Genomic DNA, 15448 nt, shown 5'->3' on the forward strand with positions numbered 1-15448 from the left:
TTGAAAGTTGATTGCATTCGATTTGAAACCGAGCTGGCGCCAGGTGACCCGCTCTGTCCAACGGGGGTCGGCTCAAACAAAAGTGATGTAATTAAGCGCGTTTAGTAATTATTAGGATTATGTTTCCCATGCAAAAGTGATTGTTAAATCTTTCTTCCAAATGAAAACTAGTTAGAAATTTGAAACATTTATTTTATGGAAAATGATATTTCTGGACGATGCACCATGCTCGATTACTGTTCGATTTGAGAAGGGCGCTCCTCCGGATGCCGTGATGGGCTTTTGCCCGGTTCAACACGGGCCAGCGTAAAATAACTCCCCCATTGGCCTAGCTAGTAGCTAACTAGCCTCGGGACTCGAAACTCACCCAAATATTAAGAACTTGAAAACATCAGCCCTGGATGTCAGGTATGCCCAGTTTTTGGTGAACTGCTTTCCCCAATATTCAAGTAACTGATAGTATAGTTCTACTGTCTCAAGCGGTGATCAAACACAGGTCGTCGCGACAAACTTGCCCTGGTTTGGCTAGCTAGTTAGCTAACATTTATTCCTTGATCAGGACTCTGTTTCATTATTACATTACACATAACGAGTCATTGGACGAAGGCGTCTTCTGTGCGGGGGAGTATTTTGTAACGACACTCGGTCTGAACATGAAAACGATTCGCTTGCGGTACGATTTTGCAAGCATAGTGACCTTGTCTTTAATATCAAAGATAAATATTTTCCAAACAAAAGGTTAAATTGTTCCCACACGGCCATATTTCCATGTTAACGTTAGCTGTCTGCGTAAACAAACACTATCTGCGAATCCGAACACCTGTGTTAACGGAAGACAAACGACACAAACATGTTGTCACTGAAAAATACTGTCCGCTGCAACTGTTAAACCGCTACAGTAAGTGTATTTTACATTTGTGTAATTGTTTTAATGTGATATGAGAGGGATTTGTGTTTCTAGAACCGTACCTCAATTGAGAATCGATTCACGTTTAGATGGAGTATTTGGCTGTTTTGGCTTCCAGAGCCAATTCGCCTTAACAACATATAAGGTCCTTGGACTAAGGAGTAACGTTAGGCTAGGTCACTTTCTTTTTTACTGGGGGTTGCAGTTTCACGTAACTTTCGAGTCCCAACAGCTCTCAGAATGCGTAGTAATTATCGTCTTGTCTTTTAATTTTGTCACATGTACACTAACCCATCGTAGCAGGCGTAAAATAAACGTACATGCACAGATTCATTGGGACACAATTACAATGCCTATGTAGCTAGCTAACTACATACCTACATACCTAACATCCTGCAGAACATGGTTGGCTGACTAGCTGTTTTTCGCATCGACGATGGAGCATGCAATCGGATACTTTCTAGTTTGAGTTAGCAGACTTGATAGAAGTGAAGTGCTGGCTGTCAGACTCGTCACCAACAGACATAATGTTTGGAAGCTAACGTGACAGTGGCAAAGGCAGGGTAACGTTTGCTGAACGGGGATATTTCAGGATTAACAGCCATTTAAATCAGGGGGATTTAATGTGTGTGCTGCATGGAGATGATTAGTCGTCTGCTAACAGTAGGTCACACAACCTCCTACAGCCTGTTTGTAGACACGGTCCGTGTAGAGAAGGCTAGGCTTGTTTTGGTGCTAATAAGATATGTCGTGTTTGCTTTAAATATATTATCTACAGAATATTTGTATGTCAGGTGGTGTTGATTGTACCGGTATGTACTTTTGTGCGCCTCTGTCATAGATGGGGGGTGTGTAGAGTAGCTAGCTAGGTTGTTGAAGGTTGTAGTAGAACTGTGTTCTAATGCTCAGGTTCCACCATTGCCTTAGAACTGTTTTCAGTGTTCTAACGGAACAGGACTTTCCCCGCAGGTGTTACGTGAGATCTGTGTGGATGAGGGTGCTGTTGTATATTTCTGAATACGTGTGTGTGTGAGAGAGAGACCCGTTTTGACCTCATTAGTCAGTACTGGGAAATGAAGATGGAGTACAGTTGACAAAATTGTCTGGTTTCAACACACAACCTGCCACTCCCTAGACATACACACACTTCTGTGGCGTGCAACAACTAGCTATGTAAAGAACATGTTATTGTCACACCTTGCAACAATATGTTGTTCATGGCGGCATTCGTGTTAGTGACTTTGTGTGTGTAAATACTAATAGTTGAAGCTTGTGGTGTTGGTTAATGCTATTGATGTAATCTAGTAGTTGTGTAACGTGCTCTCTGTTTCCCTATGTTTCAGGAGGTGGTGTGATAGAACACAGGACTGAGAAGACCTGCAGTTGTCTGAGTGGCTTCTTCTTTCTGCTGTGGCATCATGGGAAAGCAGGCGTGTCTACGGTGGTTTCAGAGATGGGAGGGGTTTTACCTGCACTGTTACAAAGACTAGAAAAACAGCGAATTGATCCAACAAGACTGATCTCACCTGTGGATATGAACGCTCTCTTAGACTGACAGAGCACTGAATAGTGTATACAAGATTTGAGAGCTTTTGTATACAGGCTTTTTTATTTTTTTAAAGCTGCATGTGGGCTTGGATTCTTACTGGGCAGCTTTAGATTTCTTTTGTTTTGTCCCAACTGCTGCTGCCTCCCCAGAATATAGACCCTGGGAACTCTCTCCTTTGCAAGCATTCTGTCACACTTTTCTCTGTCTCACGCAATCACATTGCCTCACACACACACTCAGTGCCTAGATACACCTTGTACAAGACCAGAGTTCAGTGGATGGTCACTGCTCTGCTAGACACCTCTGTTCTGTTGTTTTACAGGCAGTCCTGCTACTACCTCCTCATTTCTGCCCCCCCCCCCCCCCCCCCCCTACAAGAGAGTTTGTAAATAGTAGTGATAGATGTAGTTTTTCCTCCCTGTGGAGGGTTAGGGTTTGTTTGTTGTCTCACCAGGTCAGGAAGTGTTTGTGCTTGTGGGTCTTTGTTGCAGTAGACAGGAAAGATTTGGTTGGTTTATGTATATTGTTGCACCAAATAAGGTTACATGAAAGCCATACAGAAATATTTATAAAAGTTGCAATTATTTTTGTATAATATTGTATAGTTTTGTTTTCAAAAGATATAAAATGTATAGCTAGCTATCTAGCTAGCTGTAGATATACCTGCAAAGATCTACACATATGCAAACAAAGGTGTAGACTTTACTATAAAATAAGCGTTTTAGTTTAAGTGGTTTTAGTGGCTGAAGTGCAAATATCTGGCTACCTTTCTTAAGATGTTTCTCCCAAATGGCTGCTTTCTGTAATAATATTATTTCTGCTACCTAAGACCCTTCCCATCTACCATCATGCCCCCTTATCCCATACGGACACTGAGGTCTTCCCTCTGACCTTTCCAACATCCTTCTCTTTAGATATACCTCTTCTACCTCGCTCCCTCCTCTCTCCCTCCCTCTGATGCCGGGGTTCAGTAGTGGGCGACTAGGTGGGGAGGTGGGTGGCCCCGCCTCCTCTCCCCCCTGCCCGTTCCGACCCAGTCGCTACGTTCCCGTCTCTGCGGCCACCTCTTTCCTGGTCGGCTCCACCACGCTCTTCTTCTGCTTCACGTGAGTGACACACACACACACACACACACACACACACACTGAATTCCATATAAAATATCTGTCTCTCACCCCATCCCTTTCTCCCTCCAGGTGTCCGTGGTTGTCAGAGCATGTTTCCTCCGTCATTCCCATCTATAACGCTGTGGTCTTCCTCTTCACCCTCGCCAACTTCTGCATGGCCACCTTTATGGACCCAGGGGTCTTTCCCAGAGGTAAGCAGAGTGTGTGTTAGAGACGCATCTCTTAGGTGTAAAGAAAGTGTTTCAGTGTGTGTGTGTGTGTGTGTGTCTTCACAGCGGAAGAGGATGAGGATAAAGAGGATGATTTCCGCGCTCCGCTATATAAAACGGTGGAGGTTAAGGGCATTCAGGTCCGGATGAAGTGGTGTTCCAGCTGCCGTTTCTACAGACCGCCCCGCTGCTCACACTGCTCTGTGTGTGACAACTGTGTGGAGGTAAACACACCCACACACTACTCCAGACTGCCACTTTGCTAACACTACACGCGGTATGACAGGTGACAACTGTGTTGTAATAAGTTGTCAGAGGCAGCAGTAGAAATATTAGCAAAACATCAGTTATTTCATTGGTATTTTTGTTGTTGTCTTATTTCTTGACCCTTTTGTGACCGTTTGACGTGTGTGTGACCTGGCAGGACTTTGACCACCACTGCCCGTGGGTGAACAACTGTATTGGGCGCAGGAACTACCGTCACTTCTTCCTGTTCCTGTTGTCCCTGACGATCCACATCATGGGTGTGTTTGGCTTCGGCCTGCTGTACATCCTCCAGCACCAGCACCAGCTGGACAGTGTTCACTCCTCTGTCACGTATCCTTATAGGCCGTGTCTAGACTTGACAGTTCATGCAGCTTTAGTGTTCTGATCATGGAGTTCTGATCAAGGATTTCTGAACTCGTCATGCATCTACACCTACATTTTAAATGTGTCCACAGTTTGTCCAGATTCCCTTTTCCCGCGCTATATTCAATTTCCAGTATGCATTCTACAAACGGTGGAATAGGCTAAATATGATAACGCAACAGCAACTGATGGCAGTAGCTAACTACTGTAGCTAACTAGCCGGCTAACCTCTGTTAGCTAGCAAGACGGGTTAGCATATTAGCTAGCTGGTTAGCATTTATGAGGCCAGCAAACATGTTCCTCACACGCTAGGAACGTATTTCCTCCAACGTTATAATGAAAAGGTGCCTCTCGGTCCCAAAACCCCATTTTTCTGGAGTCTTGTGGGAGGAGCGCCGATGACATCGCCCACTCTATATGCTTTCGGTAGCCTGATTGTGTCCAGACTGAGGAGAAATCCACACACAATGCATCCCTGACCAGCTCCTGAAGTGGTCAGACAGATCAGAACACAATCAGACCACAAAGTGACTTTTCAATGCGATCTTCCTATTCTGATAACAGAAGTCACATGTTAGTATCAAGTGTAGACACGACCATAGACACACACACAGTCTTGTTGTTGCGCTGATTTAGGTTGTGTCCTTGACTGTGTGTTCCCAGTATGGCTACGATGTGTACAGCTGGCCTGTTCTTCATCCCAGTAGCAGGTCTTACTGGTTTCCACATGGTACTGGTAGCTCGGGGTAGGACCACTAACGAGCAGGTACGTCTGTCTATCTGGGTGTGCTCCTCTGAGAGGCCCGACGTGATCCAGATTATCTAAAAATGGATTCATTCTCTCTCTGTCTCTCTGCCTCTCTGCCTCGCTCTCTCAGGTCACAGGGAAGTTTAGGGGCGGGGTTAACCCTTTCACCAATGGCTGCCTGAGGAACGTCTCACACGTGCTCTGTAGCTCTCAGGCTCCCAGGTTAGTGACCGTCTCTCCTTCATTCCTCCTGTTTTCCTCTGCTGTTCCAGCTTCTTGTTGAACAAGCCCATAAGGAACAACTGTGTGGCTTAAGAGTTATGGTTGTTAACTAAGTAAAGTATCTGACTATATATATGTGTATGTGTGTGTGTGTAATGGAGTATGAAGTTAGTGTGTTTCAGTGGAAAGTTTCAGGGTCATTCATGTGTTTTCCCATCTGTCAGGTACGTGGGGCGGTGGCGGGGCAAGCAGACAGTGGAGGTGCAGCCTCCCTTTCTCCGCCCTCCTCTCTCCGAGGCGCAGCTAGAGGCCAAAGTCCTGGACAACGGCATCCAGAACGACCACCACAGCACCCGGGTACACACACACACACAAACAGATCTAACATACAGGGGTTTTCACAGATGCAGCTCTCGCTCTCATTTGTGTCGTATGAACAGTCTTGTCCCTTTCCTGTCCCTGTCAGTCTAAGAGCAGTTTAGAGCAGATGGAGAGCCAGTCAGCAGATGCAGAGCCTTCACCTGCTCCCAAACCGGAGGTCCGCTACCCTGGCCTGCCCCGCGCGGACACCGAGGGTGAGCAGTGAGCGCACACACACTAGCTCAAGTATCCCACACAGACGTGCTGTCTAGTTTGTAACACTGTTTTTTTATATCTAGGTATTTAATTTTTTCCCTCAGAAAGCAGCCTGCTGTCTGAAGGCCCGTCCACTCCCTCTATGTACAAGTACCGGCCGGCCTATAGCAGCCCACAGAGGAACCACACAGCTCTGACGCACCCAAACAAGGTACACGTGTACACACGTTAAACAAGAGGTCAAATCAGTTGATAGATCACCTGTAGAAGGATTAAGCCGAGGGCATCCATGTGGTACGAGCAGAGATTTCTGACAGACCCCTCTCTCAGGTCCTGTCCCTTCTTTCCTTTGTGCTGAACTCCATCCCCCTCTCTTTTACTTTGAATTGATCGCTCAGTGGCCATCGATTTGATGAGTAAGTCTGTTATCTCTGTGTGGGTCGTGAATCTCTGTGAAAAGGTTTGTGCTCGACTTCATCTACTTCAATGCTTGTATCATCTTAGGTGTTTGTTCCTGTGGTGCTGATGTTAGTGGTCTTGATCATGACCCACACACACCCAGTAGTCCTCCGTCTTGCTGGCTCTCTGTAGAAACGTCTGTTGTCTTCTGTTGAGGAATGTCCCCTCAAAGTAATCCCTTTTGGAACATACGTTTCCACCCTCCCTCCCTCTCTTCATTCTACCTCTTACTGTTCTCCTTGCCTCTCTGTCTCTCTCGCTCTCCAGATGATTCGTGGGGACAGTCTGGACTCTCCCTCCATTCTCCAGTCAAGTCGCCAGCCCAGCTATCGGTCTGAGCCCAGCAGCCTGGATGGGGGGTCGGTAATTGGTTTGGCGGCACGTGGAGGGGAGAGGGGCGAGGGCCCCGGGGGGTCCAGTGGGACGGGTGGGGAGGTTGCGGGGGGCATCTCCGGGTACTCCCTAGGGGGGCGGTCGTACACTTCCTACCCCTCCTCTCTGGTCCTGTCCACCGGTGGCTCTCACTCCTCCAGCATGCGCTCTGCCCACACACACCATAATACGCTGGGCACGCTCCAATCAGAGGGCACCACCGACACCAGCTACAAGAGCCTGGCCAATCAGACACCTCAGAACGGCAGCCTGTCCTACGACAGCCTGCTGACGCCGTCCGAGAGCCCCGAGTTTGAGTCGGCCGCTCACGAGCTGTCCCCACAGAAGCCCCATGCCCCTGCAGCGTTTCCCCCGACGATGACCTCCTCGCCGCCCCTCGGGGTCAGGGACGTTCCCTTGCAGGGGTACACCTCACCCTTCCTCTCAGCACAGATGGCCCAGCAGAGAGAGGGCCAGCTGCTCCAGGGCTCTGCCTCTTTCTCCTCCCCCAACAGGGCATACCTCCGCGCCGTCAGCCCTCCCCCGCCGAATCCCCCACACGCTGCCCACCCCGAGACACAGCACCACCTCCTCCACCAGGACTCCAGACACCCACACTTCCGTGCCACCTCCTCCATTCGTCCCCTTCCTCCCGTCTCTGAACAGCCCTCCCCCTCCTCCCCGCATGCCTGTTCCCCAGACCCCCCTGTGTCTCCCCCGCCCAGAGGCCCCTCCCTAGGGAAGTCCCCCTCCTACACCGGGGAGGCAGGGCTCCAGCACAAGGCTCGGCCAATGGGAGGAGGCAGTTTGTCGGGAGAGGGCGGAGTCGGAGTGACCCAGGCTCCACAGTGAGTAGAGATCTGAGCCACGAGCCTGCTACTCTTCATCCTCTTCCTCCCTGATTGATCTATATGAGCCCTCTTCCTCCCTGATCTGTGTGAGTCTTCCTTTTCCTCTTGATGTCAGTCCGTTTCTGCTGGATTTTGTGTGTGTGTGTGTTTGCCTGTCTATGAGGAGTCTGTCTTTTTAAAGTTGGATCAAAACCATGCACGGGTATAAATAACTGTGTAGTAGGATAGATGTTTGTATCTGTAGTCTGTCTACTTGATATAGAGGCATGCAAGTATGTGTTTAGGTGTGTGAAACAGGAGTGATTGTGTTTGTTAGCATGAGCAGTTTAGCATGCTACTGTTTTCTCACTCTGTCTATTTCTGTGTCCTTTTTCCTCCTTTTCAATGATCTTTCTGCTCTTGTAACCTTATCGTAAGGCCTGTTCTATTAGTCTATTTATGAATCGGATCTACTCACCTCTTCTTCTCACTCCTCCCTCTGTTACCCCCATCTACATCCTTAACGGCTATCCAATCAGATCCACCTCTCGCCCAGGCTTGGCCAATCACAGCACATCCAAACCAGTTGGGGGGGTGAAAAAAGTGACTGGCGTTGGAGGGACCACCTATGAGATATCGGTTGGAGTGCCAGACATCCGCCCCAGCCGACGATAGAAAGAAGATTGTTCCACTGGACAGATTCCAGTGCTCTTACTCTGAGGAGACTATGGAGATGGTTATTCACTCACGTGCACACACACAATGAAAGGACTATCCTCTGTTCTTGGTCAATATGGAGTGGATAGTGGAATAGAAGTGGTACTTCAATGACCTTAGTATCTTTATAATGACACTGGCCATCTTTTACTGACGATCATTTATATTGGATCAAATGGCGACTGAAGTGAAACTCTGAATGTTGATCAGTAATGGAATGGGTCAACCTCTCCGCAGTCTGTGAGCCATAGACTGTATAACAGGAACCTTGTTCTGACAGCTGGGTACTAAACTCTATAACGCATATATACAAAGATGATTTATTTCGGTACGTTAGTACATGGAGAATTTATCCGATAAAATGTAATCCTGGAAAGGAGGGTATTTGAGCCAATCGGTATGGAGCCTGAGAGGGCGCATATGGACTGGTGACCAATTGTGGCGCTCAGTGGTTCAAGACTTCCTGTCCCATTCAAATGGATGGACCAATCACAATGGATCACCACTCCACAGTAGTCACTAATGTAATTAGTCTGCAGCGAATATTCAGACTGCAGAGATGATGCCTCAACCCCTGCAAACACAGTTTCATTTGAGTTTTATAAAGCTTTTGTTTTTTTGTTTTTTATATATATATATATATATATAAATGCCTAAAGAATCTTTAAGAATTATTGGGTCAATTGTTCAGATGCTGGAGATAGCGTTTTGGGGTTTGTCAATGACTAAGAATGTGAGTTAGACTAATTGCTTGTTTTGATTGATGGCTGTATCAGCCAGTCATAGAGCTCGCTGCAGTTCTCATCCAAAGAGATTGGTGATCCTATATGACGGCCAGCTGAAGAGGCCTGTCACTGAGGATGTTGAAAGCCACATAGAAAATGTTTATTCTGAATCATAAATACAGTACAAGCCTCTTCATGGAATGTCCACTAGAAATGTTTATTATTGATACATTATGTGAAATCTCTCTTCGAAGCTTTTAAATGATTTGCCTGTCATTTTGTCTGTCAATCAGTGCTAGAAAAACTTTAAGGATGGTCAGCCAAACATGTTAAGAGTGTGAGGGGGCATATTTATTTTACTGGACAGGAAAACCTTTGAGTTCTGAACACAATTCCAAACCAATCTCTATATCCAGGAATTGGAAGAAGTTGCCCCTACACATTGAGGCCTTTTGCCCCTAATTGTTAAGGCACTAAAGGAGGGGAAGCTGATTCTAAATGTATTCCCAGAAGGGGAAACTTCTACCCAGAGACCACATCCCTATCATAGTGCCTTGTCCTTAGATTCTAATATAATTGGAAAATTCCAACATATCAAATTCTGGGGGGTGATATAAATATAGGTATGCTGTAGTAACTTTTCTTTGTTCATAGATGTATGACATGTCTAGGAGGGGACAGATGTCAGGGTTGGTTTGAAATTGAGGACTGTTTTGATCAGTTTTTGCCTTGAGACCATTCGTAGTAAAACAAAGCGGTTTTTTTTACATATATTTTAAAGTATTTCTTACAACTATAACCAGGTAAGAATTTTATATTTTAATTGGTTTTGTTGACGTTCTGGCCTCTTGATTTCCTTATCTGCTTTCTGTTTTTTTATCTCTTTATGGTACAGTTAACATTTTGCACATGAATATGTTTAGGAAGGCACAGTCAGAAACAGGAGTGTGTGGTTGAGAGGAGAAGGTGGTATGTTTAATCCAAGCCCACTACATAGTTGGATTGTCAAAGCTAGCTGAATGTAGCACGTTTTATGTTCAGGGAATTCTGAAGCACACAAACTATCAACCAATCACACAGCAGTGTGGCCACAGTCAGTGTTTGTATGCAACCCTAACCCCCCCCCCTCGCCATGTGTACAGTAGGTGTGATTGTGTGTTGTGTTGAATGCACTCCCAGTGTGTGTGTGAGAATATCCTCGTCAAATGCACACCTGGTTGATATGAGTACAAGCAGTCAAACATACAGGGCTAGAGAGAGTCTTACTTTCTCCTGGTGGGGAAGGGGGCTTTGAACAACAGAATATACGTGAGTAAATAAGAATGCTGCTATTGTTGTGGGCTATGCTGAATGGAGAGTGTCGGAAATATTTCTGATGAATATGTAGAAGACATTTCCAAAATGGCCTTAAAAGTTTAAGGTGTCTTCTCAGAATAAAAGGTCAACCTGACGGAAAAACGGGTCTGTCTTCAATCAAAGATCAGCCAAGAGCGTATGGGGCTGTCGGAGCGTTGAAAAGTTTTATTTAACTTTTGGCAGAACAGATTATAGCCTATAAACTGTCAGTTTGAATTCATTCTTTGGTGTTGAAAAATATGACCCAAAAAGCAGCAGGACATGAAAAAAACCAAGTGAACTGAAAGTCACAGAATAACTAATATGGATGAATGAGTGAGATGGTAGTGTAAGGCATTTTCATTTAAATCATTTAAAGGCCCAGTGCAATCAAACTTGATTTTCCTGTGTTTTATATATTTTTCCACACTGAGGTTGGAATAATATTGTGAAAATAATGTTAATGCCCTTTTAGTGTAGGAGCTGTTTGAAAAGAATTCCTGTAATTTCAGCCTGTTTTGATGGGAGGGAGTTCTGGCCTTCCATGGTGACATCATGTGGTAAATTTAATTCCCAACCTCTTACAATAACTCGTTTTCCCTTCCCCACTCAAACCGCTCCCAGAAAGTCTGAGCAAAATTCTTGCTTGAGAAATTTCTATTTGTTTTCTACCATTTTGTTTTAAATTGATCACAATTTAGGTACTTAATTGTTGCGCAGAATAATCGTAATCTATTGAACTGCTGCATTGGACCTTTTTAAGGCATCAATAATTAGGACGGTTAGATGTTTCTGTTTTAGATGGCTCATTCTGCCCCAAGTCTTGAATGAACTTGAATACTGGTAGTCTGATAATACAACAGCGATATAACAGACACAGGCAGATTGACTAGCAGTGAACTGGTAGTGCAACCCTGTTCTCCCTTCGTCGCTACTGGTTTTTCTTGCTCTCTGCTGGGGTGTCAGGTTCAGGTTGAGGCTCTTCGCTGCCCTCTGGTAGTAAGGGGTTGTCCTCGCCACGACCCTTCTTTATCTTCTTTGACGCCTCGTAGAGCTCGTTCAGGTTGAACTCGCGGATGATGTTCTCCTAGAACAGAATGAGACACGGGTGTGTGAGTGGGGACCCAAAGCCATTCACACACTTCAAAAAAGTATGGCGCACACACAGATTAGTGATTCCCACACAACACACACCTCGCTGAAAGTCCAGGACACTGCTCGACACTTATTGTCCACCATTGGACGTCTCATGACCTCCCGCCCTGACTGGAAAAGCACCAATGAGGGGAGCTGCTTGGCCAGAGGGGAGGTGCTAACCTTGTACCTGCAGAGATGGGCAGAAAAAGTGTCAAGACTATAGAAATAGGTGGTCCCTTCTCATCTGACTTCTAGACAGACTGTAAGACTGTAGACTGCATGTCAATGTAAATGACATTTTTTTGCATTCTGGTGAAAATGTAGTTTGTAAGAGACACTACCAACATCAGAGGGAAAGTCTTACCTCTGAGCCACCTCTCCGTACCGGCCAGCGTCTATCTTCCCAAACCGCAGTCCTGCACAGTTATACCTGCATAACAGAGGAAAAGAACAAGAGACAGCCATGTTTAGTTAACACAACAACATTAGAAAGATGTGTTTCACTGGAGGAAGAGTAGAGGAGGGGTGAAGTCACGCAGATAGAAGAGAGATGGAGCGAAAGAGGAAACACCAAGAATACTAACTTGAGGGAAAGGTCGGCAAAGACGGGGGCGAAGGACTGACACTCGGGAGACCAGTTTGCATAGAACTCAACGATCCACGTCACGCGACTATCATGATTCAGCTCCTCCTGTCCAATGGGATTAGACCAGATCAGATTACCTGAGTAGATCACAATCACTGTATCAGTAGTCTGGTTCCCAGCCAGGTGTCTCCCTACTAATAGTATTGTCACTAGGCTGGCAAGCAAGGATACTAGAGCAGTAGAACATGTATTAGCAACACTTAGCCTGTTGTAAATAAACAAAATCTAATGCTCACTTACAGTCAGTAATATGGTAATGAGAGTCTCAGTTAACTAGACTCAACAGCCTACAGTATGGTGTCTCGTCTTCACACTCAGTTAACTAGACACAACAGCCTACAGTATGGTGTCTCGTCTTCACACTCAGTTAACTAGACTCAACAGCCTACAGTATGGTGTCTCGTCTTCACACTCAGTTAACTAGACTCAACAGCCTACAGTATGGTGTCTCGTCTTCACACTCAGTTAACTAGACTCAACAGCCTACAGTATGGTGTCTCGTCTTCACACTCAGTTAACTAGACTCAACAGCCTACAGTATGGTGTCTCGTCTTCACACTCAGTTAACTAGACTCAACAGCCTACAGTATGGTGTCTCGTCTTCACACTCAGTTAACTAGACTCAACAGCCTACAGTATGGCGTCTCGTCTTCACACTCAGTTAACTAGACTCAACAGCCTACAGTATGGCGTCTCGTCTTCACACTCAGTTAACTAGACTCAACAGCCTACAGTATGGTGTCTCGTCTTCACACTCAGTTAACTAGACTCAACAGCCTACAGTATGGTGTCTCGTCTTCACACTCAGTTAACTAGACTCAACAGCCTACAGTATGGCGTCTCGTCTTCACACTCATGGCTGTCATGTCACATCTCAAGTCTTGGATCAACCCACTTACGTCTATGGTCTTTTCACTGAAGTACTTGATGTACTCTGGGCCCATGTAGAGTGGCGGTTTGCAGGTCATGACGAATGCTTGGACAGGAAAGGAAACAGAAACATTCTTGACATTGTAGAATGTATACTTGGTACTAACCCTAACTCCTAACCCATGCTGTCAAATTCACTCACAGAGCACAGACAGACTGGTTGCTTTCGACAGTAAAGTCAAAGTGCAAATCAATCCCTGAAGCAAGCACCAACTTCCTCTGGTCACTAGTTATAATGCATATTAACTGACTGACAGCAGTGACATGAAGGGCAGTGTGACAAGCAGCTCACCAATACACAGAGCGAAGTAGAAGATGCCCAGTCTGATGTCCAGCCTGAAGAAGAGGATGACGTTGGCCACCTTACTGAACATAAACAGGTTCCCTGCATGCTGCTCTAATGTGACTGGAGAACAGGAGAAAGGTTAGGGTTCATGACAGAGAAACAGAGGGGGGGGGGGAGACTGGGGGAAGGAGTAGCGAGAGAGGGGGGTACGAAAAACTGGGGGGATGAATAGAGAAAGGGGGGAGGGAGAGACTGGGTGAAGGAGTAGAGAGAGAGAGGGGTAAGAGAGACTGGGGGGATGAATAGAGTGACGGGGGAGGGAGAGACTGGGGGGGTGAATAGAGTGACAGGGGGAGGGAGATAGTACAGAGAGCAATAATAAGACTCAAGGATAGAAAAGAGCGGAAGGGGGGGTAGGAGGAGTTAACAAAATAAACAGTACCCCCCTCACAACTGTATTCTCATGTTTACAAAGCAAACACATTGTCAAGAGCCAATGAACAAGCAGATGAACCTTGGGAGTGCTGTAATCTCAGGAGATGGTTTACAAGATGTGAGGGACCGGGTTTGTTGGGAAAATTGAAATAACAGTGTATGTGTTTGTTCTGATGTTTACTGTTTATACTGTAAACCACTGAGAGATTTTCAGTGACAACAGTGGGCTCACCCCTGCTACATGGCCAAACCTGTGTGTGTGTATTTGTGTTTCATTCTGCACCTACTGGCTCTTCTGTTCTTCATCATGACAATCGCACTGAGAAACATAAGAATCTCCACTTCTCTCTGTAAGACATAGGCCCCATAATATTACATACAGGTATTGCAACATTTACGGTAACAATAAACCCCACAGGATTTAGCTCAAGAGCAACTCTACCCCGACACTGACCCAGTCAAAGTCGCATGGGTTCCCGTCCTCCCGTTCTGTGTTGAGGTTTTCGCAAAGTCCCGGACACTTGCGAAGTATGAGGAATGCGGAGGACATCAATATAGACAAGATGTAATAAGGCTTGAAGAGCCATTTGTATATTTGAGGTAAGTGGTAAAAGAAAGCAATAACTCCGGTGATCAACCCCATGTTCCCTCAGCATGAGAGAAGAGAAAGAAAGGGGGTTGAGCACAGTGACAGCCGTTCTTATTATACCTCAGTGGTGACAGCTGAAGCACCAAGCGTTCAACCAAAGATTGCGCAACGTGAATGAGCGCGACATATGACACTTGACTGCGCATGCGGACACTGACAGAAAAGCCAAAACCTTGTTTTGTACCTGTTGTCGTTCCGTAGACGGTCGTTTCGAGCGGGTACTCTAAAACATAAACAACGTTTTTTTTTTTTAAATATCGAGGAAATTGGTGAAACAACACACACAGTTGCTAAAAGTACACGAGATAACGTACAGGATCAGTGTAGTAATGTGACAGGAGATGTTTCGTCTCAGTCGTGGAAATGATTCTCACCGGTCAGGCGGACCCGAACCCCCAGAGGAACAGGCAACTGTTGTTCAGCAAAGTCACGGAGAAGAGCCTAGAGAAGTTTACATCCGATGCCAGGTACATATTCTATGAATAATACATTTGGCCATACATCACGTTGAGCTGAATTTTTTTTTTTCACCCTTGGGAAACTAGCTAAAGTTAAATCTGTCTGAATGTGTCGTCAGTTTTCACAGATTTGGCCACACGTTCAATCCGTTCTATAAGAAGAACCCGCAGGTGACAGAGAACATCCATAAGCAGTTAAGACAATATTTACAGAGGACTTTACAGGTTGGGCACCAACATCAACAAACTGATCGATGAGGGGGAGCTACAGTGCAAACTGGATCAGCTGAACAAGCTAGAAGAAGCTGCTGAGAACAGCCAAGACCCAGCATGGTTAGTCACTGTCTGCCACCATAGAAGATGTTGGCCTCTTTGTTTGTGTCTGTATGCTGCCGTACCTAGTGTCTTCCTCCATCTTGGATTGTCCTGTAGGTGTTTTCACCTTGTAAAGTCGGACCTTAGATCAGTGTCCAGGGGCACTTCTCTTCGTCCTACTCCACC

The 15448-nt window shown here is 45.9% G+C and overlaps 2 protein-coding genes across 4 annotated transcripts; one reads left to right on the plus strand and one right to left on the minus strand.

Annotated features, from left to right (window-relative positions):
* Positions 1-101: 101 nt before the first annotated feature.
* On the plus strand, positions 102-9347 carry LOC106611662 (palmitoyltransferase ZDHHC5-B). Of its 3 annotated transcripts, none has more exons than XM_014212104.3 (13): positions 102-408; positions 2251-2348; positions 3371-3562; positions 3653-3774; positions 3859-4016; positions 4217-4389; positions 5086-5188; positions 5301-5392; positions 5617-5749; positions 5859-5967; positions 6073-6179; positions 6695-7647; positions 8169-9347. In XM_014212104.3, the coding sequence occupies exons 2-13, from the start codon at positions 2326-2328 to the stop codon at positions 8302-8304; spliced, it is 2301 nt and encodes a 766-aa protein (XP_014067579.1). In that variant the 5' UTR covers positions 102-408; positions 2251-2325; the 3' UTR covers positions 8305-9347. The 3 variants fall into 3 exon arrangements, with proteins under 3 accessions (XP_014067579.1, XP_014067583.1, XP_014067580.1); XM_014212105.3 differs by lacking the exon at positions 102-408 and adding an exon at positions 415-898; XM_014212108.3 differs by lacking the exon at positions 2251-2348.
* Positions 9348-10577: 1230 nt separating this feature from the next.
* Positions 10578-14602, minus strand: LOC106611665 (thioredoxin-related transmembrane protein 2-B). Its single transcript, XM_014212112.2, has 8 exons — positions 14295-14602; positions 14128-14188; positions 13412-13525; positions 13089-13165; positions 12128-12234; positions 11908-11973; positions 11601-11730; positions 10578-11493 (listed from the first exon to the last, which is right to left on the minus strand). The coding sequence occupies exons 1-8, from the start codon at positions 14481-14483 to the stop codon at positions 11338-11340; spliced, it is 900 nt and encodes a 299-aa protein (XP_014067587.1). The 5' UTR covers positions 14484-14602; the 3' UTR covers positions 10578-11337.
* Between the last annotated feature and the right edge of the window lie 846 nt (positions 14603-15448).

The sequence above is a fragment of the Salmo salar genome, chromosome 09, assembly GCF_965601325.2.
Source record: "Salmo salar chromosome 09, fSalSal1, whole genome shotgun sequence".
Taxonomy (NCBI): Eukaryota; Metazoa; Chordata; class Actinopteri; order Salmoniformes; family Salmonidae; genus Salmo; species Salmo salar.